General features: G+C 56.1%; 1 protein-coding gene across 8 annotated transcripts in view; it reads right to left on the bottom strand.

The window, feature by feature from the left end:
* Positions 1-22,578, bottom strand: part of PDE2A (phosphodiesterase 2A) — a 102,267-nt gene that overhangs the window by 39,577 nt on the left and 40,112 nt on the right. For 2 of the 8 annotated variants that reach the window (XM_032640817.1, XM_032640816.1), the window contains one exon: positions 5,048-5,119. The exons of 3 other annotated variants lie outside the window; for them this stretch is intronic. In XM_032640817.1, the coding sequence (XP_032496708.1) occupies positions 5,048-5,119 (72 nt within the window). Of the gene's footprint in view, positions 1-2,064; positions 2,208-5,047; positions 5,120-14,101; positions 14,164-22,578 lie in introns of those variants that run through there. 3 more of the 8 variants (XM_032640815.1, XM_032640818.1, XM_032640820.1) reach the window with 3 other exon arrangements.

The raw sequence follows: 22,578 nt of genomic DNA, 5'->3' as shown, positions 1-22,578 counted from the left end.
CTTTCATGAAGGCTCCTCCAGGCAGCCTTCCTGGGTGGGTCACTTGTCCTCTTCCCAGGCCTCCGGAGAATTCCCACAGGATCAGAGTCTACAGGGCCCCAGGCCTATGGAGCCAAATCCCCAGCTTGATGAGGGTAGACTAAGACCAGGAGAGGCAGGAAAGGACTTGCCCAGGGTCTCACGTGGAGTCAGGAGGCCTTTGCCCCAGTCCAGAGGCCTCCGGGACACACTAGGCTCCCTCCCTGCTATGCACTGTTTGTCTTAGCGGCCCCTCCAGTTCCTTGCCTTGGCCAGCAGATAGGCTGAGCCCCTCTCAGGTGCAGGGTGGAGCTGGGTGCCCTCCTCCAGGCCAGGGACAGGGCCTCGTGTCTCTCCCTCTGTGCCAGACACGGTACCCACAGTGGGAGGTAAATGCTGGATGGCACTGGCCTGGTCCAGGGTCAGTGTGGGCCTGCAGAGGGCAGGGAGGAAGGGCTAACCTGGGGAGGGGCTGCTGGGAGTGAAGGGCGGGCAGGTCTGGCAGAGTATCTCCTCCAGCACAAGACCGACAGCAGGAGACAGAGCGGCTGCCACTGCCATGGGGCTCTCCTGGCTCTGACCTGAGCTCTGTTTCCCTCCCAGCCTTCCTGGGAGGCTCCATATCTCCATATCTGTCTCTCTCTCAGTCTGTTCTTCTCTGGTATGTGTCTCTCCCACAGCCTCACTGTGGGTCCCATGACTGTATTTGGCTCTGTCTTCAGGGCCTGGCCCATCCCAGCTGTTCCCCAAATCCAGGCATGGGGGGCGGGGGTTGGGAGGGAGGGTGAGTCTGAGAAAGAGACTGGGACAGAGATGAGGACCGATTCAGAGGCAGAGGGACAGACACAAGAGCCAGGAGGGGACCCTGGGGACAGGGCTGGGGAGGCCGGGCTGGCCAGGGTCTTCAAGCCTCCCCAGTCCCGAGGACAAAGCCAGAATTGGAGGGAGGAGCGGGGTCCACCCTTTCCCTCTGCACTGGCTCCTGGCCCCCCTTCCTTCTCCCTGCCCCTGCAGGAATGTGTGAGCACTTTAATTGTTCCTAAAAATAGTCCCACTGTATTGGGGGCTGGAATGAGAAATCTTCTGGGCAGGGTTCATCTCAGGCATGTCCCTGCCTCTGGGCTCCCAACCACTCTGTTCCCCAGAGCGGGGGGCCTTTCTGAGCCTCCCCCAACCCGTAGCTGCAGTGCTGTATTCCTCCCTTGCAGAAGCCTGCCATGGCTCCCAGGGCCCTGGGATAGGCTCTGAGCTCCTGGACCTGCTGGAGTTGTTTGTGAAGCACCTCAGACGAGGCCACTGCTGTTCCTGCTGACACCCTGGTCCAGGCTCCATGCTCTAGACTATTCCCAACTCTCCAACCTTAATCCCCCAACCCCTTCATCCCCCCACCTCCAGGCCTTGGCTCTTCCTTTTCCATTTCCTGCACCAGATGTCCTCTCTTCTCCCCTCCTGTCCTTCCAGGCAGGGGTTCCTAACCCCGGGGCCGCAGACCGGTACTGGGCTGCAGCCTGTTAGGAACCTGGCCACACAGCAGGAGGTGAGTAGTGGGCGAGTGAGCAAAGCTTCAACTGCCGCGATGCACCCCATCACTCGCACTACCGCCTGAACCATCCTCCCCCCGCCCTCGTCCGTGGAAGAACTGTCTCCCACGAAACCGAAACCGGTCCCTGGTGCCAAAAAGGTTGGGGACTGCTGCTTCCAGGCTCAGCCCAGGTCTGCCCCAGTGCCCCACCCCCACTGTGCTATCCTGCTCCCTGGTCCTGTTCTCATCCCCAGCCCCCCTCCACTGTTCCCCTTGGCAGATCAACAAGGGCTGAGCCTCTCCGCGCCACCACTGCCCCGAGCAAAGCTCTGAGGAGCGGCCCTTCTCCAGGGAAGGGGACACTGGGGAGACACTGCAGGCTCTGGGGCCCCACGCCCTGCCCTGAACCCTGGACCTTACTGGCCCCTCCATCTCCCCACCCCAGCTTTGGTTTTCTCTTCTGCACCCCGGGCCTGGAATGTCTCTCCATTTCAGTCTCCGGGTGAAAGCCCATCTAGTCTCACCTCCTCTCTGCCTCCATTTTTCAGATGGGGGAACCGAGCCCCAGAGAGGGGCGTTGACGGGTCCACAAGTCCACAGGAAGCTGGCCGTGGGCCTCGGTCACACCGCATCATTTCGCAGGGTCCCCTCGCTGGGGCTCCAGAGGCAGGGCTCCTCACACAACCCACCAGCCCACCACCCCGCCCGGGCAGACAGGCTGGCATCCAAAATCATTTGCCTCTGGAGGGCCCAGGAAGCCACAGAACAAACATCCGGAGTCTCTGGAACTTTTCCTACTCTCCCTCCTCATATCCTCATATCTCAAGGATCCGGGAGCAACCGAGTGCGTGTACACACACACACACACAGAGCCCAGGGCCAGGTAAATATGTGAGCCCAGGGGATCTCACGTGACTCTTGTGCCTGTGAATCTGTGCAGGTCCTTTAGAGGCCCCCAAACCCTAAAAAGATGAGGATGCACCCCAGTCTCACCAGACCTTATATAAATTTTGTCTTGGAAATGAACATTAAAATCACATTTGTGTGACTTTTCTGATTGCAAAATTCTGAATACACTCATCACAACTGACTTTTTTTCCCACTTTGTAGGCCACTCCTGCTTTGCTAGTGACCTAAGCACATGTGTGGCCTGCCCATTAGTTGTCCATGATGCATGTCCCTACAGGCCATCATGTAACCACAGCAGAATATGCCCCTTGGGTTATTAGAAGGATATCTGTGTGAAAGCATGTGGCTCTGGGACTCTGGGAGAATGTATGTGAAAGTGTGAATGTGTGAGCACCCCTGAGGCACCATCTGTGCACGAGCCATCTGCACGTACGGCTGCCCGTGCATGTGTGATGTGGGTTGTCAGTGTCTGTGTGAGCCTAGGTGTGTGCAGCAAGTGTGTAGCTGTCTGCGGAACTGTGAGCGCACCAGTGGCTGGTTTTGTCTCCGAGCAAGTGAATGAGTTTATGGTTGAGTGCTGGCATCTGTGCCTGTGGGGGGTTTGATTCTCCTGCCCCGTGGACCCCACCACCTCCTCCATCACCTCTGCCAGACCTGGGCTCACATCCCTACCCTGCCACACACCACCTGTGCGGCACTGGACAAGCTTTTCACCTCCCTGGGCTCAGTTTCCTCATCTATAAAATGGTGCCTTCTCCCAGAGCCACTGGGAAGACTCAAATGGAACCATGAGGTCCTGCCTAAGCTGTTCCCAGCTAGGGGCTAGGCCACCTCTGTGCAAGTTACAAAGAGGTGACCCCAACCCTCTGGGCAAATGCAGCCTGAGGGGCAAGGATTGGTGGGGGAGAATGAGCTGGGTTTTAGTGCCACCCTGCCTCTGTTGGAGCCCTGTGCAAGCAAGGTACAACCTGTGAGGTTAGAAGCTGTGGCCCTGCAGGTGACCAAGAAATACCAGCTCCCTTTCTTCCTGCCCTCGCTCCAGGTATGCAGCCTGGGACTAGAGGGTCTCTGACTCTGGACAGAGATGAGGCTCTGAGGATACCCGCCCCCTCCTAACTCCCCCTAGGGTTCTGTCCCCTTCACCCACCCTCTACCCCACCCTCTCCAAAGCCCAAGAGAAGGCCCTACGGAAGCCATAAGGGGGGACTGACCAGATCTGGGATGCAGAGACCAGCTATGCTGGCCAGAGGCTCAGAGACTACCCCCCAACCCACTCTCATTGTCAGACAGGGAGACTGAGACATGGAAAAGGGCCAGGGACCCTCCAGGGTCATGAGTGAACCCGGTCATCCCAAGCCTTTGTCTCAAGATCTCTGTGGCTGGAGTTGGGGAGACCCAAGCTCTGGACTCTTCTGGCTCCAGAATGGAACCCAAGGGAGTGGGTGGGTCTCTCCCAAGAGACAGGCACTTCCAGACCTGTGCTCTCAGCTACTGGGGTGGATCTCCTACCCATCCCCACCCACCCCACCAGGGCCAGATCCCCTACTGGTGTGATTAACCAAATTATGGCATTTTTTTCTTGAGCAAATTGCATCGGCCTAATTGAATGAGGCTGCAGGAGCCTGGGCTGGAGGCTGAGAGCGGGTGAGGACGGCAGGAGCCAGGGAGAGGAGTGGAGGGGAGCAAGCTGGGGTGGGGAGGCCCTGACAATGCCGAGCAGGGGACAGAAGGGGCGGGAGAGGGAGGGCTGAGGGCATAGAACACATCATTCATTCTGTGTACCCTCTCTGTGCACCCACTGGTGCTCCCGTCACACCAGGTGTCTGGGCACACGGATTTGAGGGGTGGTCTCCCCAAGAGACCACTGAGCATTTGCTCAGTGCCAGGCACTGTGTTCATTTAGGATTTCACGTAATCCTCCCAACCACCCTATTTTATACTTGAGGGAATTGAGGCTCAAGAGATAAAATAACTTGCTAAATATCACAGCCAGACAGGGCTGTCTGACACCATAGCTTAACAGGTACCTGCAGCGTCCCACTACCGAGCTCCCGCCCTGCCTCCAGGAAGCCTTCCTGGAGAGTTCAGAGAAAGGAACAGGCCTCACGCCAGCTCATACTTGGGCCCAGACACCATTTCTGTCCCCATCGAGCGTTTCTCCTTGTCCACTCTGTGATGTCTGTCCTCCGTCTGACGGTCAGCAGCTGAGGCTGGCGCTGATCCGACACGGTCGCACACACCCCCGTCAACCACAACACACCGCAATCCCTCTCGTTCCCATGCGGCATCCACTCTGTGTCATACTCACCACCTCAGGGCAACACACAGGGACACGATCACTGTCACCTTCATATGGCATGTCCCACATACTCAGTGACACACAATCACTTCACAGTGTCCACAGTGTCACACATCACTGTCACGGGGCCACACACAGTGAAACTATCACTTTTGCCCTCAATCAGGGTGACCCACCTTCAGCGTCACACACAATGTCTCAAGGTCCCCAGTGTCACCCTCACACAGCCTTACACATACAGTTCCAAGCTGGCTCTGTGTTGCACTGTCTCATTTCAGCATCATCCAGGACCTTCTGACCTTAAAAATATCCACCTTTGGTGAAATGACATCATGTCTGAGATTTGTGTTAAAATACTTCAGCAAAGCAACCTATAAAATGGGAGAAAATATTTGCAATCATATATCTGATAAGGGGTTAGTATCCAGAATATATAAAGAAGTCCTACAGCTCAACCACAAAGTAAACAAACAACCTGATTTTAAAATGGGCAAAGGCCTTGAATAGACATTTCTCTAAAGATGTACGAATGGCCAACAAGCACATGAAAAGACGCTCAGCAGCACTAATAATCAAGGAATGCAAATCAAAACTACAATGAGGGGCTTCCCTGGTGGTGCAGTGGTTAAGAATCCATCTGCCAACGCAGGGGACATGGGTTCGAGCCCTGGTTCGGGAAGATCCCACATGCCACAGAGCAAGTAAGCCCGTGTGCCACAACTACCGAGCCCGCGTGCCACAACTACTGAAGCTGGGGTGCCTAGAGCCCGTGCTCCACAAGAAGAGAAGCCACTGCAATGAGAAGCCCGTGCACCACATCGAAGAGTAGCCCCAGTTCACCGCAACTAGAGCAAGCCCATGTGCAGCAACGAAGACCCAACGCAGCCAAAAATAAAAAAATAAATAATAAATAAATGTACTTTAAAAAAAAGGAACCGCAATGAGATACAACCTCACACTCATTAGGATGGCTGCTATTAAGAAAAAAAAAGGACTTCCCTGGTGGCACAGTGGTTAAGAATCCTCCTGCCAATGCAGGCGACACGGGTTTGAGCCCTGGTCTGGGAAGATCCCACATGCCGCGGAGCAACGAAGCCCGTGTGCCACCACTACTGAGCCTACACTCTAGAGCCCGCGAGCCACAACTACTGAGCCTGTGAGCCACAACTACTGAAGCCCGCAGGCCGAGAGCCTGTGCTCCGCAACAAAAAGAAGCCACCACAATGAGAAGCCCGCACACCGCAACGAAGACCCAATGGAGCCATAAATTAATTAATTAACTAATTAATTAAAGAAAAAAAAGTGTTGGTGAGGATGTGGAGAAACTGGAACCTGGTACACTGTTGGTGGGAGTGTAAAATGGTACAGCTGCTGTGGAAAACAGTATGGTGGTTCCTCAAAAATTAAAGATTAAGTTACCATATGACCCAGCAATTCCACTTCTGGTTATATAGCTAAAAGAATTGAAAGCAGGATCTTAAAGAGCTATTTGTACACCCATGTTCACAGCAGCACTATTCATAAAAGTCAAAAGGTGGAAGCAACCCAAGTGCCCATCAATGGATGAACTGGTAAACAAAATGTGGTTTATTCATGCAATAGAATATCATTCAGCCTCAAAGAGGAAGGGAATTCTGACATATGTTATAACGTGGCCTGGATGAACCTTGAGGACATTATGCTGAATGAAATGTCAGTCATGAAAAGACAAATACTGTATGATTCCACTTATATGATATACCTAGGATAGTCAGAGTCATAGAGACAGAAAGTAGAAGAGTGGTTACCTGGGGCTGGGGGGAGGGGGAGATTGTTTAATGGGTATAAGTTTCAGTTTTGCAAAGTGAAAAATGTTCTGGAAAATGGCTGCACATCAATGTGAATGTACTTAACACCACTGAACCCTACATTTAAAAACAGTTAAGATGGTAAATTTTATATTATGCACATTTTATCACAATTAAAAAAATTTTTAATAATGTATTTCAAAAAAGGAAAATGAAAAGAAAAGAGGGGTAGATGAACTAAATATGTCTAAATCTTAATAACTGTTAGATTTGGGTGAGGGGTATATGGCAAGCGTATTGTATTCTCCCTCCTATTGTGTGTTTAAAATATTCCATAATAAAAAAAATTGTACTCTCCCTTGACCTCACACCTCTTTGCAGCAACCATGCCTCTCCTCTGCATCCCCACAGTGGAAGGTCTCCAAAGGGCTGACTATGCTCTGTCTTCACCTCCACTTACCACCTGCACAGGCCATCTGGCTTCTGGCCCCACCCTGTCCCCAACAGGGTTCTTGCCAGGCTTATTTAAGCACGTGGCCCAGCCCAGCACAATCTCCCTGATCCCACCTTACCTGACAGCGCGGCAGCCTCCCTCCCTGGTGAACCTCTCCCCTCCCGTGACTTCTGGCTTCACCTGTCTGGTCTCCTCCACCTGCCTGGCTGCCCCTCCTCTGTCTCTTTGCTGCTCCCCTTCACCTCAGGGCTCAGTCCTCATTCCTCACCTCTTCTCTCACTACGCTCTCTCCCTAGGTCATCCCAGCAAGGTCCATGGTTTAATAAAGCAGCTCTGCCTGCTGACTCCTAAATATATCCCCAGCCTGGCCTCTGCTGCCCACTGGACGTCTTCACCTGGATGTCTGACTTACATCTGAAACAGGTCTGTCAGTCTCTGCCTCCTTGTCCTCCCCCATCCCATGAACCCTGACCTTCCCCGAGTCTTTACCCATCCCAGTAACATCTCCACCAACCATCCCTTGGTTCTTCAAGTCAGAAACCTGGCAGCCATCCTCCCTTTTTCCTTCTGGCTCATCCTCCAATTCATCAGCAAGTTCAGTCATTTCTACCTGCGAATATCTCCAAGGTTTGTCCATTTCTCTCCAACTCTGCCCACCCCTTAGCCCAGGCACCACCATCTCCTGCCTAGGGGCTGCAGCAGCCTCCAACTGTCTGCCCGTCTCCTCTTGGCCCCTCCAACTGGTCCCCTGCATCCACTCTGCAGCCAGAGTACAGACTCGTTCAAAATCATAGACTGGATCATGTCATTTCCCTGCCTGAACCCGTCGGGCTCTTCCCATGACAGTATCACACACAGGGTTGTGTGTTCACAGTTCACGTTGTCGCAACCATTACACACGGCATCACACATTCAGTGTCAGGGTCAGGGTCACACAGTATCACACCCTGGTTTTCACACACTTGATGTCACTCTGTGTTACGCCCTTGGTCGCACACTCAGACTCACCATATGCCTGGGGCCCACACTGATCATTCAGTGTCAGACACTTGAGCTCCAAACTCAGGACCACACCTGTTATTGCACAGTTGTCATTCATCTGTGTTTACATATTTCATCCTCACGGTGTCACACCCTCAGTGTCACACTTGGTCACTCAGCATCACAAAATCAGTATCACACAGTATCGGTGTCACACACTTGGTGGCACATCCACTGTCTCACACAGTCTTGGACAAGTGGTGTCAGACACTCGCTATCACTCAGTGTCACATACTCAGTGTCACACGCAGTGACTCACTCACTCTTCACACAGTATCCCATGATTTCACAAGCGCAGTATCACACCGCAGAATACCCGCTGCCCCACAATCAGTGTCTCAGTGCCACCCTCAGCATCACCCTGGGTCCCACAAGCTCCCCCCCCACCACCCCCACACTGGGTCCAGTCGCCAGAGCTGCTGCCCCATGTCAAGGCTGCTTCCTGTTGCTGTGCTCAGCCACTGCCTGCTCCTTCAAGGATTTCCTGTTGTCAGGGCCCCAGTCAGGCCTGGCCCAGCCTGGGATACACAGCCTAAAGCCCCAGAGCCAGCTGGCTGGCAGGAGCCCTGGGCCCCTCTACCTGCCCCTATCCTCGCTGGGCCCGTGGGATTTTCCCCCCGTTCAATCAACCTGGATCCCCCGCGTACCTGGGCTTGTGCTGTGTCACTGAAAGGAGCTGACCTCTGGGCCCTGCCCCACTCCCAGAGTGTCCGGGCCTGTGCTTCCCAGAAGGGGGACTCTTGGGCAGCCTGGACGCAGCTGTCTGCATTGTCTGAGTAGCTTGGGACAAGACCTTAGCTGGTCTGTGGGGCTCAGGCTGAAGCTGCTGGGAGCCAGAGGAGAGGGACTGGGCGTGAAAGGGGGAGGACACAGGGTTAGGGGGTTAGGGAGTTAGGGAAGGCTTCCCAGAGGAAGCCAGCTGAGAGCTGGGACAGACAAGGAAGTGGAAGAAAAGGCATCCCAAGGTGGGGGCAGCAGACAGGAGCCAAGGGTTGGAGGCAGGAACCGGAGGAGACAGGTTGGCAGGGATGAAGATAGGAATGTGAGAGGGCGTGAGGTTAGGCTGCGGGTTTCTCTCCCATCTGCTCCCTCCTCTCTCACACCAGCATTCAGACTCCAGCTCCAGGCCGGAGCCCCAGGGCATGCCCTTCCTGGCCCTGCCTTCGAGCCCCCCAGATTGCCCCTCAAGGCCGCCAAGCCCCCTCACCTCCTGCCCCAGGCCAGCCCACAGGAAGGACAGGCGGAGGCCAGCGCACGCTCCCCACAGCACGCTCCCCACACGGCCGAAGATAAATATTTCCCGGGAAACGGAACTTGTTCTCTCTGTGTTTACAGCCAAGGGCCAGGCAGAGTGGGGGGAGGGGAGGGGCCAGCCAGAGGAACCTCGTCCAGCCCTGGGGCCCACAGCATCTGGCCCGGCATTGCCCCAGACCTGCTGTGTGACTCTGAGTCAGTCCCCACCTCTCTCTGAGCCTCCACTGCAAGCTCTCAAGGGGACCTCCCTGGGCCTTGGCCTGCCCACAAGCCTGGCCCAGCTTCAGCTGCATCTTCTCTGGGTGAAAATCCCTGGTGCTTGATGCCTCCCCCTTCAGACTAGGCTTCTCTAATGGCAGGACCTGCATCTGCCCATCTCTGCCTTGTCCTTGGTCAGTCAGGGGTGTGGAAAGATGGATGGACAGACAGACAGAGAAACAGGCTGTGGTGGCAGCTGAGACCGCCTCCCTGGCCCAAGTTCCTGCACACCCTGGGCCTGTGCAGCCCGACAGGTGGGCCCAGACAGATGGCAGGGCCTCGGGCCCCCAGGGATGCCAGATGCTGTGGCCAACTTGTTGTCAGCAGCTCCCTTGGGGCTGTGGGGCATCACGGAGGCCACTTGCTCCTGATGTGGAGAATCCAGAAGGAGGCTAGCACATCTGCCGATTAGGAGCATTCGTTTAAGAATTTTAAATATGAGCCTGGAAAGTGCTGCCTGCAGCAGCCCTTCCAGCCTCGCCCCAATGCTCCCTGCATAGTAACCAGGGCTCCACTCACATGTCAGCCTTCTCCTGTGGAGACCTGGGGGCACCCTTCCCACAAACCCTTGCACAAGCTGCTCCTCCCACCTACAAAGCCTTTCCCAACCCCCATAGCAATCCTACCAGACAGGACCAGCTGGGCTCCTGCCTCTGCCTATGGCTGTCCCACCACGGGGGCCCACTTATCCACCATTGCTGGCCTCAGCCTCACTCCAGACTCTGAGCCCAAGCGTTCCTCAGACCAGGACCCAGGGGCAAAGAGGTGTTTGGAGCTGGGTTCTCAGCATGGAGCCAGTCTCCTGCAGCACGCCCTGAGTCCTTGTTCCAGGCTCCTCTGTGTTCTTGGTCCCAGTCCTTTGTTGGTCCTTGTTGCCCTCAGGAGGTCCTCTGAGAAGTTGACCACATGGCTCTGACTATCCAGCTGATCTCTGGTCTCATCAGGGACCTTGACCCTCCCCATCCTTCAAAGTTCAAAGGCTGCCTCCTCCAGGAAGTCTCCAAGACTGCACCCAATACAGCAACTGCCCCCTTCTTAGAACTACTCCAACCGCACCCCACCCACCCACTCCCTGCCCACAGCCATTCTCATTCCATCAGGAAGCATTTATTGAGCATCTACTAAAAACCACATGGGCCCAGGAGAGAAAAAGGGGACTCAGCCTTGGTTCCTATCTGCCAGGTGTTTATAACTATGTGGGAAAGGATGTATAGTCATTACAACTACGTGGGAAAGGATATATAACCACATGGGGTAACAAGTTATCCCACTGTAAGCTCAGGGAAACTTGGCGTTGTGAGTGCCCAGGATAAAGGAGAGGCTGACTTGAGCTGGGTGGAGGATGCAATCTGAGAGGACTTCATAGAGGAGGTGGCATCTAATCTGAGGCTTGAAAAGGGAGTAGGTGGAGAAAAAAGGGAAAGGCATTCCAGAGAGAGGGGTCAGTGTGAACAAAGTCAGGGAGGTCAGGAAGAGTGGGTGCCCTGGAAGTGAGCACTGCCATGTCTGGGGGACAAGGGATAGACATGAGGAGGTCCAGCAGGCATGGCTGGCAATGCCATGACAAGGGTGTGGTCTTTCCTTATCCCATGGGCAGGAATAGAGGAGTCAACTCCAGGCAGAGCATTAGGGTGCTTAGCGTGGATACCTGTAACCTTGTCCATGTCTGCCTCTTTCCCAGCCCCTGCCCCAGCTGGGGCTCCCAAGCCCCCATCTAGGCTCTGAGAGCCAGCACAGAGAGGGCATGGACCCAGAGTGCTCAGCTTACTACTTGAACTGCCTCAGCCCTGACATCCAGAGAGAGCAATGGCCCTGGCGCTGAAGGAGGATTGCAGACTATGCCTGAAGAGCCCCTCTCCCAAGCCGGCCAGCTGGCACAGGGGCCAGGGGGCCATCCCAAGACGGTGTGCTGAACAGACGCCCGCTGGGTGGGAATGGGTCCTGGCAGGCCTGCTCTCATGGCTGTCGTGCTGCCAGTGCCAAGAGAACGTGCTGTACCCACAGAACCTCCATGAACACCAGCCCAGCCCTGCAGTGCACCCTGTCTCACAGAGCACAGCTGTCTAGACCTGGCTCCAAGGATCTCACCCTCGAGGGAAGCAGGGAGGGTACCAACTCTCTCCAAGGACCTTTTGTGGGCCAGGCCTGAGGCAGGCACCTCACACATACTGTCTTTGTAACTTCTCCAAGCAGCTTTGCCCAATAATAGTGATTATGTCCAATAACGATGAAGCTTCTTATCCCCCTTTGACAGGTGAGGAAACTGATGCTCAGGCTGGTTAAGGGACTGGCCCAAGGTCACACACCTAGGAAGTGGTGAAGCTGGGACTTGAACTCATGCCCATCTGACCCCATGGTCTGTCCACTGGATGAGGCCGTCATCTCCCCAGGCTCTGCTCCCTCAGGAGGGCTCTTCATCAGTCTCCCATCCCTCTTCCCTCTTTCCTTCCAGTGGTCCCAATAGTTTGAGCAACACCCTAGGGTCCCTATTCTCTCCAGTCCTATTCTTTCTATGTTGCATCAACCTGTCTCTCCCCAGCAGGGCTGAGTGTGGGCCTGGGTACTCGGAAAAGGGTGCTAAGTAAACCCAGAAACAAAGCAGGCTCCGCCCAGAGGCCAGGAAGACACCTGCCATCTTTGTGGTGGGTGTGGGGCTGGGGGGCAGGATGGAGCTAAGAACTGAGGGGCTCAAAGCCCAAGATCCTCAGTATGAGAGAGGGGGCAGCAGGACCCAGGCCAAGGAAAGGCAGAGGGAGCAAATGGGGATGATCTGGGGATGCCTCATGGGGAGGGGGAGAAAGGAAGGGCAGAACTTGAATTTGCAGGGAGCATGGCCAAGGGCCTAGGGAAAGGAAGCTATGAACAGAGGCATAAACAAGAAGCCTGGGCCTTACTCCTTCCCTTGGGACCCAGCTCCCATTGCCCAGAATGGTCTCAGCTTCTCCAAAGCTCTCTCCCCTCTCCACTTCCTGGGAGGATGACAAATCCAGTCTTTCCTAGCGGGTGGCAGCAGCTGCTGAGACACTGCTGGCTCCCAGGAACACCATCTGTCCCAGCTCTGGGGGGAGCCCCCACCCCATGGGGAATGCCGTAACCATAAATAAATTAATAATGACTTTCCTGTTCCCCTCCTCCCTCCCCCTTCCCCAGCGCCCAGCTGCAGGCACACTCTCAGGGCTGGGCTCCATGTCCCAGCAGTGAGCCCACGCTGACCCCACTAGGCACCAGGCCCTGTGTGAGCGTCTTTTGCCATCTCACCCGAGGGCAGGGAGAGAGCAAGGGTTGGGCACGAGACACAGCTCCACTCTCAGCTCTGCCTCCGATTCACTCACTGTGTGACCCGATTCACTCACTGTGTGACCCCGCTGGGCTTCAGCTTCCCCAAAGTAGACGAATAACAGCCCCTGCCTCCCAGGGAGGTTGTGGGGATTAAACAAGGAAGTGTGTCTAAAGCTCCTGGCCCAGAGGAGGGGCTGATATGGCAACAGCCTCCCCTTCCTCTCAGCCAGGCCCTGGGCACAAAGGAGGTTCATCTGAAGTTTGCTGTTTGGTCCGATTTCATACACACCCCTCCTCTGTGCCAACCTTCACCACCCCCAGCCCACCCCATTTCTGCTGCTCAAGGCCCCACGGACACTGACAATTCCTATGAGGCCCCCCAAAGGCATGGTCAGGGGCTGGGACGGCACCCCTCATCTCAAAGGAAAGGCACTCGCTGAGCCCTCACCAGGTACCCTTTGGAGGGCGGTGGGAGACCCAGGAATGAAAAAGGCACATCCCAGGCAGGGCTCAAGATGCTCACAGTTCAGAGGGGAAGACACACAGAGCCACATAATGGAGAAAACAGGGTGCTAAAGGCACAGACAGCAGAATGCCCCAGCGGCTGGTGGCCAGGGCAGGAGAGCTCAGAGGAGGGAGCATGAGAGGCAGGGAGGGCTTCCTGGAGGAGGGGAGGCTAGAGCTGAGCCCAGAAGGATTTGGGAAGCTGAGGGGGGAAGAGGCCAGCAGGAGCGGTTCTAGGGAGGCAGGAGCGGATGAAGGGGGTACTGCAACCTGCCTGGGCTGCAGAGGGAGCAGGGGGAGGGGGAGCATGGAAAATTTTTAAGCCGAAAAGTGACAAGTTCAGGTTTGTGTGTTAGAAAGATCCTTCTGGCAGCCACATGGAGAATGGGGGCAACTGAAAGCAGACAGCCAGTGACTGTTCAGGGGAAAGATGACCAGTCCCAGACTGGGGCAGGCAGAGGAAGAGCAGGAGAGGAGTTCAGGAAATACTTAGGGCAGAGAATCAAGAGGGAATTGTTGGGTGAGGGTGGGGAGGACAAGGGAGGTGTCATGACACCCAGGTGGCTTGGGAGGAGGACGAATCCTCAGGGGGAGAGAACTCTAGGGTGGGAGAGGTGGTCTTGGTGTGGGGTGACCCTAGGCTGGGGGGGGTGGGGCTGGGATTCGGCTCCAGCCTCCCAGTCCTCCCAGGGGTGGGGGCAATGCTCAGACTGACCCCCAGCTTGCGCCCCCCACCCCCCCAAGCCCACCCACTCCTCTCTCCGCTGAGCTCTCACCTGCAGTGTGCCGTCTCTACTCCCTGGGGGCACTGGCTCCTGTGCAAGGAGGTCCCGGCTGGCTGCAGAGACAAGAAGGCCAGGGGCTGAGGCCTGCCAGGCCTTCTCCCCTTCTCCCCAGGCTGCCCCTCCCCCAGCCCCTAGCAGACCTGGGGTCTCCTGTCTCCCACAGGTGGCCTCCTCCAGGGAGCCTTGCCTGATGGCACCCTGCTTCCCATGGCCTCTGGCTCTGGTGTATTCTCAGTCCCTCAACTCTGAGAACAGAGCTAAATTCTTTCCTTAAGCCTGGGGCTCCTCAGGAGTAGAAAACTGCATTTTTACTCCTTCTGTGGTCCCCTCCACTTCTGCTTCTCTCCCTTCACTTCCCCTCTCTAAGCCTCAGCTTCCCATCTATAAAATGGGATTTGTAGTGCCCAGCTCACACAGTCACTGGGCTGGGCTCCCAGCTGGGGTTGCTGTGAATCCTAAGTGAATGGGACCATACGTGGGAGTCCTCAGCCCAGTCTGGACTCCAATCGGGCACCCAACCTGCATCCTATAAGCACTACTCCACGGCTTCTCAAGGGCTGGTACACACAGAAGCCAGTGCCTCAGGAGCTCCTCATTCTCAGGAGCCCACCGCCTGGGTGGCATCCGGAACCCCAGCCGCTCTGGGAGGCACTGCCCAGGGGCCGGCTGTCCCTCCCCACCCCCATCCACAAGCATACCCAGGCATCAGACAGGCACAGGCGGCGGGATATTCTGAGCCTGGCTTCATTCCCGTCAGCTGCTGGCCGTTATGCCAGCCTGGTGCGGGCGCGGGGGCTGATTTGATTTGGCAGCTTCAGAAGCGTGTGGTGGGAAGGGGGAGGGGGAGGGGGGGGATGAGACACCCATCCCTGCTAGGAAATAGCCTCAGGCGCTCAGCGAGCTGGGGAGGTTCTGGGTTCCCTGCCTGGTGCCCCTGTCTTCTCACTCAGGCTCTGGACACCTGCCCGTGACTGCTGGAATCTACGGTTTTCCTTAGTGGTGACCATAGGGGTGACAGTAGCTGTACCATAGGGGTGACAATAGCTGCACCTAGCGTGTGGATGCTTGTAGCAAGGTGTCTGGTTGTCCCACGTGTCCCTGTGTCCTGTGGGCGTCTCCCTACTCAGCAGTGCTTTCAGCTGGGCCCGAGTGTCGCCCAGGATGCATGGGTCTGGGGGGGTGGGGTGGGGGACGATGGTCTACACGGGACCATCTCCCAGGGCGACTGTGGCTCCACGGCTGGGCCTTGATGGGGGACTGTCTGCAGCCCAGGGCACGGCAAGGTTGCGCATGCGCCTGCATCTACTGCAGGGCCTCGTGTGCATTGGCTCGCCCAGTTCCTTCCCTCTGTGCGATGACCCCGCTAACCCAGCCATGTCCGGCAGAGGAAATGACGGGGACCAAGATAAGTGCCTGACCTCAGGGCCCATCCCTTTTGTCTGAAAGCCTAAGCCTTCTTTACTTAACCCTGGCCTCCAATGGTCCACCCACCACCACCAAATTGCCCCAGGATAGCCCCTTCCCCTGGCCCTTGAGAAGAAGCAGTGCTAGTTTCACTTGATTCTCACTGCCCCCCAGGCTCTCCACCACTCCCTGAAGGGGCTCCTGCCCCACGCCCCCTGGGTCCCCATCACCCACTTCAAGAACAGGGAAGGTGGACAGGATGAGTGGGGTCTCGGCTAGGCATTCACAGCGCCTCCATAATCCCGCCCCAGCCTCAGCGTTTACCACCCTCCTGCCTGCCCCATACTCAGAGCAGCTCACCCCTCCCAGAGGTCCCAGGAATCTCCACCACTCTGTTAATATGCTGCTGGTACCATGGGGACCTGGCCTCCACAGCTTCCAATTAGAGAGCTGCTGCTGGAGGTCAGGGGCTCTGATGCTCTGACCTCTGCACTGAAAGGGCAGGGGGCGGCGTGTCAGACCAGGACCCTAGTCCTAAGAGGTCCACAGGCCAGGACTGTGTCCCAGACGCCAGCCAGGAGGTCAGGGTAGGGTGGAGACTACTTTGGGAAAGACGCAATGTCTCATCTGTCACCGCCTCCCCATTGTCCCACTGTCCTCTGGGGACCTCAGGACTCTCCCCACCCAGCCATAGGAAGCTAAGCCCCTCCTGAGACAGAAGGAGGGAACACTGAAGGAGGGGCTCCAGGACCAGAGAGAGACTCAGCCATGCCCTTGGGGTCACAGAGGAGGAACCTAGGCTCAATAGGACTCAGTTGTCACAAAGGGGCTGGTGGGATGAAGACTCTGCAGAGAGGTCCTGGGGGGCTTCCTGGAGGAGGTGTGTGGTACCTCACAGGAAGAGAACACTAGGTTCCAGGACAGCCTCCTAACTACGTGGTATAGGTTTGTACCTGGGACCTGTATGTAGTTGCAAGTGTCTTTGTGTCCATGTGTGCATGGGTGTGCATCCCAGTCATGGAGTCCCCAGCTCTGGTCTATGTCCCAAGGGCAGGGTCTGCCTGAGGTAGGGGTCAGCCAGGCAGCAGATCAGAGGACAAAGAAAAGAAGGGAGAACAGCTCAGGGCTGAGGAGAGAAGCCTGTCAGGTTGGTCATGACACAGTCAGTCCTCAAACCCTAGATGCCTGATGCCAAGACAGGGTGCTTCCGTGACCCGGGCTCTGCCACAGCCTACTGTGCAACTTTGGACAGGACCTTCCCCTCTCTGAGCTACTGTTCTCATCTGAAGAATAAGAGGAATGGACTTGATGACCTCCTAGGGCCCTCACAAGTCTAACAATCTTTTGGAGAGACTGACACACAAAGACAGCCAGAGATGGGACCTTACAGAGATGGGGAGAGAGCTCAAAAGGAAGCAGAGACGACAGCGAGGGGTGGGATGGCAGGAGGACAAGAGAGGAGAACCCCAGGGAGGCCCATCATGGGTCAGGGAGCTGGGGAGGGGTTCCCTGCTGGGGACCCTGTCCTCAGGGCCAAGACAGGACGTGGTAGACAATGCAGCCTTGCGCATGACAGGGAGCAGTTGTCACCACCCCACCTGCCTCCTGGCCTGTGGGAGGAGAAAGATGGTGGGTAACAGACAAATGCTCTGCCCCCCTGACCTGAGTCCTGCCTCCACTCCAGCTCTCCAGGTGTTCCAGGGGAAAGGGGGGAGCTGCAGGCAAAGGGGAGCTCCCAGGACTGGGAATCAGGAAGCCGTGTCTTAGGCCCTGCCGTGTTGTGGGATCGGGGCCAACTCCCAGCCTCCATCACTTGATCTGTGAACCCAGCAGGCTGGGTCTTGTGCAGCAGTACTGGGTTCTGAGGGCCCCAGCCAGGGTGGGCTCTCTAGAGGGCTGAGATCCTTCTCTCCTGCTTGGAGGTTCTTTCCCCACCTTTGATGTGGGTGCTAAGACTGTGCGCAGTCCAAGAGGCAGCCAGCCGCTGGACAAAGGAGCTGGCCTTGTGCTGGGCGGGAGGCCTGTGCTACAAGGGAGCCCCCATCGGTCATCAGCCCTCCAGGCCCCCTGGCCTGGGACCTCCCTTCCGTAAGCCCTTCTCACAGCCACCCCCAGGGCACAAGCAGGGTCCTCCCTCCTTGGCCTGCGCTCAAAGGGAGCCAATGGGTCCCTAGCCGATGTCCGCACTGCCCCTCTGGCTGCCTGGCCTCTGCCCTAGGCGGAGGCCCTTTGTACTTGGGCCCTCACAGGCAGGGCTTCGTGCAGTCCCGTGTCTGTGTCCAGGAAGTGTTCATGTCCTGTTTTCCCCCTCAGGCCGAGGCTGCCAGGGAAGGAGAGGGTGGGGGTAAGCAGGCCTCTCCTTCCTCCACTGTGGACATTCCTCCCAGAGGCTTTAGGGGCTGGAAGGAAAGGGTACTCCTCTCTCTGCCATAGTCTGAAATGACTGAAGACTGGAGGCAGAGGGATGAAGGAAATGACCCCTTACCCTGAAAGCTTAGGGAGTGGTGGATCTTGCACACGCACGCACACCAGTTCTGCTGCGGCAGGAGAAACTATCTGTGCAACCCAGGCTGAGATGGTCTCCTTCCCCACTGACACCAACCCAGCCCCTCCTCCCCTTCCTCCCTGGGGGTGGGGGCCACCCCGCAACCCCAAGCTGTCTCCATTGCTTCTTGCTATGTTTTTAATAACTGAACATCGACATTAACAAGGCAGGTGGTTGCAGCTCTTCCCAGCAACCCCATTTAGAATCATTGAATCATCAAATCATCAAATCCTAGAATCCTGGAATCACAGAACGTCTGCTTCATCGGCTCCTGGAGTCTCAGCATCTTAAAGTCACAGAATGTCGGAATCACACAACCACGCATCCACACAGCCCTGGCCGGGAGCTGAGGGTCATGGAAGGCTGGAACCCCACAAATGGACAATGCCAGATTCTCCAGAGAGCTCATCCACCCCAACTTCCTCCTTTTACAGGTGAGAAAATGCAGCCCAGAAAGTGGCCTTATGCAAGGTCACTGGACAGTAGGAGCCAAGCAATGCCCGGCTCCGAGATTGCAAGATGGGACCTCAGTAACCCAGTCTTGCGGAAATGGCGCCACTTTTACTTTCGGCAATACAGATATGCAAGTTGGGGCGATGCTGCTCTTTTAGCTTTGCTCATTTCTCCTCCCTCCCGACCCCACCCCCACTGGGCTCTGCATCTCTCCACCCCTCTTACCCTTGGTTCCTGCAACTCCCTCACCTTTCCCCCTCCCTGGGTCTGTACTCAGGCCCCTCAAATAAAGGCAACAATAGATGGGTGAAGTTCGAGGGGTCAAGTCCCTCAGGGTGGAGGACAGGAAAAGCAAAATGCCTGCCCCCTGATGCTACCAGCCAGAGAGCAGGCTCCCCAGAGGAGGTGCCCTGAACAAGAGACCAGAACGTCCTGGACCCCCTGGGGGTCCAGCCACACCAGAGGCAGCAGCTTCAAGGAAGCTGGAATCAAAGAGGAGGAAAGCAGTGAAGGCTTACCGTTGATATTAAACCATCACGGATGTATGTTTAGCGTTTTCATAAATTTACATTTTAACTCGTTTTGGAATGTACTCACACATTTTTGAATTTGAATTTTATTAAGTATTATACTTTACAGATTGTTTTAATTTTTGAATTCTGAATGCTCTTCACCCAGGGCAGATCCCGTGTCCCCACGCTACAGACAAGGACGCGGCAGCCCCCAGTGGGATCCAGGTCCCCTGGTTTCTGTTTAGCCTCAAAGCTCCTGATCTGGGACGCCATTCTGAGACCTTCTGCTCCTTAGAGGGCCCTGACCCAGGCCCAGGCATGTGACCTCAAACCGTGTCTTCCCTCATGTGGCCACCCAGACCCCAGGGTGGCGCTCTCTCTCCCTCCACCTCTACAGCTGACGGGCTCCCTCCTCTACCTCTGCCCCCTCTGTCCCCTCCCCTCCAAATTTGGCTTTTCCCTATTCAGTCTCATCATCCCATGTCGGAACCACACTGCCTCAGCCTCCTGCCTCACTCCTTCTATGTGCTCCCCACCCCATGGCGCAGGGAGCTTCATAACACGCAGGTCTGAACAGTCCCTGAACTGCTTTCATCTCTTCCCCTAGTGCGCAGTTCCCTCCGAAGAAAGTCCAAATTCCTTGACATGGCATAAAAGTCCTGCACAATTTGGCCCCTGCCAGCCTCACTAGCTTCGTCTCCTATGCTACACACACACACACACACACACCAATCCCATCACTCAGCCACCCTGGCTGTCCAGCATCCAGCTCCATGGAATGCTTCCCTCCTTCTGTCTGTCACCAGCAAGCCTTCACATTCGCCATTCTCTCCTTCTCTCTGTCCAGAACTTTCTCCTGGCTCATTCCTCAGCTCTCACTTTAAATGTTTCCTCCTGGAAGCTTCCCAACTTGCCCTCCCTCCCACTCTGGGCTGAATTCGGGGCCCCTGCTCTGTCCCACCGTGGCCCCCAAGTTTCTCCCTATCGCTGCCTTCTCCCCACACAATCTACCAGCATCAATCTTTGTCTGTGCCCCTCCGCCACCCTATCACCTGTCCACCCTTGGCCCTGGTACCCGGGTCTGTCTACCTGCCAAGAGGCAGACGCCCTGTTGCTCAGACTTGGCACAATGTGTGGCCGAAATTTAAGGCCCCCACCATGCTCTCTCTACCTACCCTCCCTGCCGGGCACAGCGCAGGTGCTCACTAACTGTCCACCTATTAAGGCCTGGCTGCACACAGCGTGTGGCACGGACAGGGAGTGCTGGGGTGCTCAGAGGAAGTGAGAGTCCCCGGGCTGGGCTGGGGACTTCCTGGAGGAAGCATTTGGGATGATCCTCCACATGTCAGTCCTAACACAGAAGTTGAGGACAGGCCACCGGAAGTCCCCAGCGAGCCTTAGGGCCATCAGGGCAAACCATCAGAGTGGGACCAGAGTCTGAAATGAGGGAGATTCAGTGACCAGAGCCAAGGACAGGGCCACTGGAGGGGCTGGTGGTGCATTTGGGGAAGACTTGCTGGAGGAGGGGCTACTTCTGGCTGGTTTGGGGCAGGGGAGAAGGTGGAGATGAAGCAGGTTGGAGACAGAGATGTGAAAGAGAAAGCTCTGTTCCTTCTTGTCCTTTACGCCTTAAAGGAAAAGGAGGTGGGATTCGGATGGGCAAGAGGAAAGAAAGAAGGCCAAGGCGGCATGGAGCTAACATCAGTGCTGACACCATGGCCAGGGTGGGTATGGGTGGCTGGGGCTGGCAGGGAGCAAGTGCCCAGCTGTGGTTGGGAAACATTTCCTGTCTCCTTGCCAGGGGGGTCATTAATAATCATTTACCCTCCACAGGCAGCACGGAGGCTAGCCAGGGAGCAGCATGGTGCTGGGGCCGGAGCCCAGCCTGGCAGCCAGGAGAGCTGTATTTTAGGACCAGCCCTGCCACCTTGCTGTGAAACCTGGACAAGTCACCTGGCCACTCTTGGTCTCTGGTAACACTGGTCAAAGGAGGGTCTTAAGAGGAGGCTCCCTAAAGATCTCCCTGCTCTGGGCCTCAGTTTCCCTAGATGGCAGCGGGGCTGCCACCCCTACAGGGGGTTAGAGACCTCTGATGATCAATATAAGCATCTATGTTGAACCTAGCTCAGGACACATGGGATGGGCAGACCCAGCCCAGCCTCTCAAGAGCTCGAATTCTGGCAAGAGCCAGACCCCAACACCATGGGATGCATGCCTGGAGCATATCATGTGCACGTCAGGCTGCGGGAAACAGAAGGGAGGGCCGTCTGCCCAAGGCCTGAGGGGCTGACAGTGTGGCTGGGCCATGAAGATGGGGTTTCTTAGACACAGAAAATGGGAGTCCCATGAGGCCTATTTAGCCACTGCTATGACTGCAGCACTTAACACTGTGTCTGCCTGGTGCATAGCAGGTGCTCAATAAATGCTTTCAGACAACAGAATGAGCTCCTGTTAAAGGAGACATTTGTGAAAGGAGCTTGGAATTTGGAAAGAGCTGCCTAAACGGTGTTGATGAAGATGATGACAATGATGATTCTGCCCAAAGACAACAGGATGGGAAAAGGTGACATGAAAGCTTGAGAAGGTAGGAGGCTCAGGGATGGCCATCCAAAACCAGACAGTATTGCTTGGGAATGATCAACAGCCTTCAAGATCCCTCCTTCCAGTTGGGCTAGAATTTTCCGCAGCCTCAGGCCACATTTCTCTGCCCATCCAACACCCCCTTCAAGGCTCAGCTCAAGCCCACTCACTTCAGAGAACCTTCTGGAATGTGGTGCTGAGGCACTGGCCCCGAGCCCCTTCCCCTGACTGACTCTGATGGTCTCTGTGCCTTCCAACCACAAGGAGTCCTGGCCTTTTGTGCTCTCAAGTCCTTGTTGGAAGACTGTCCACTAAGGTCTCCCCATAGCTTTCTCTGGAGGGTATGACCTGGATCCTCCTACTGGGTCCATCAGACTAGAGGGTCCCCAAAGATGTGATCTGGCTTCGTTTTTCAGAAAAAGGTCTCTGTGAGGAAAGCAACTATCCCCCCATCAGATATGAGGTCAACACAAGTGGAGATAGATTGAGCTCTTCCTGGTTGCCTCCCAGCCCAGTGACCCTCTCTGGGCGCCACACAGAGAAGGGAAGAGAACTGGGCAGCATGCAGAAGGGGGCACTTGGCTTCTCAGCACCCTCAGCACCCTCAGCACTTCTTAGCATCTCAGGAGATGACATGAGAAGGAAGGGCACTGGGCCACACTTGGGACTAAGACATCATGGTTGGCAAACTTGCCTAACTCCCAGCCCAGCCCCAGCTGCTACTGCGCCGAGGAGGCGCCACCGGGGATACCACCCAGGCCTCAGTGCCTGTGCCTGGACCCCCACCCTCTGCGGAGAACCATGAGGTGGTAGTAAACACAGTGAGCCCGAGACACGTGCATCCTCTCCCCGCCCCTTCCAATCCCGGCCCAAAACATGAGACAGGCTAAGAGGAAAAGAACAAAGGTTCCAGGACCTCCACGTCGCCCGCCGCCCGCCTGGCCAGCGCCTGTTCAGCCGGAAACCCAAGACAA

The sequence above is a fragment of the Phocoena sinus genome, chromosome 8, assembly GCF_008692025.1.
Source record: "Phocoena sinus isolate mPhoSin1 chromosome 8, mPhoSin1.pri, whole genome shotgun sequence".
NCBI lineage: Eukaryota > Metazoa > Chordata > Mammalia > Artiodactyla > Phocoenidae > Phocoena > Phocoena sinus.
Note: the sequence above shows the minus strand (reverse complement) of the source record. Positions and strands in the feature narration are given on the sequence as shown.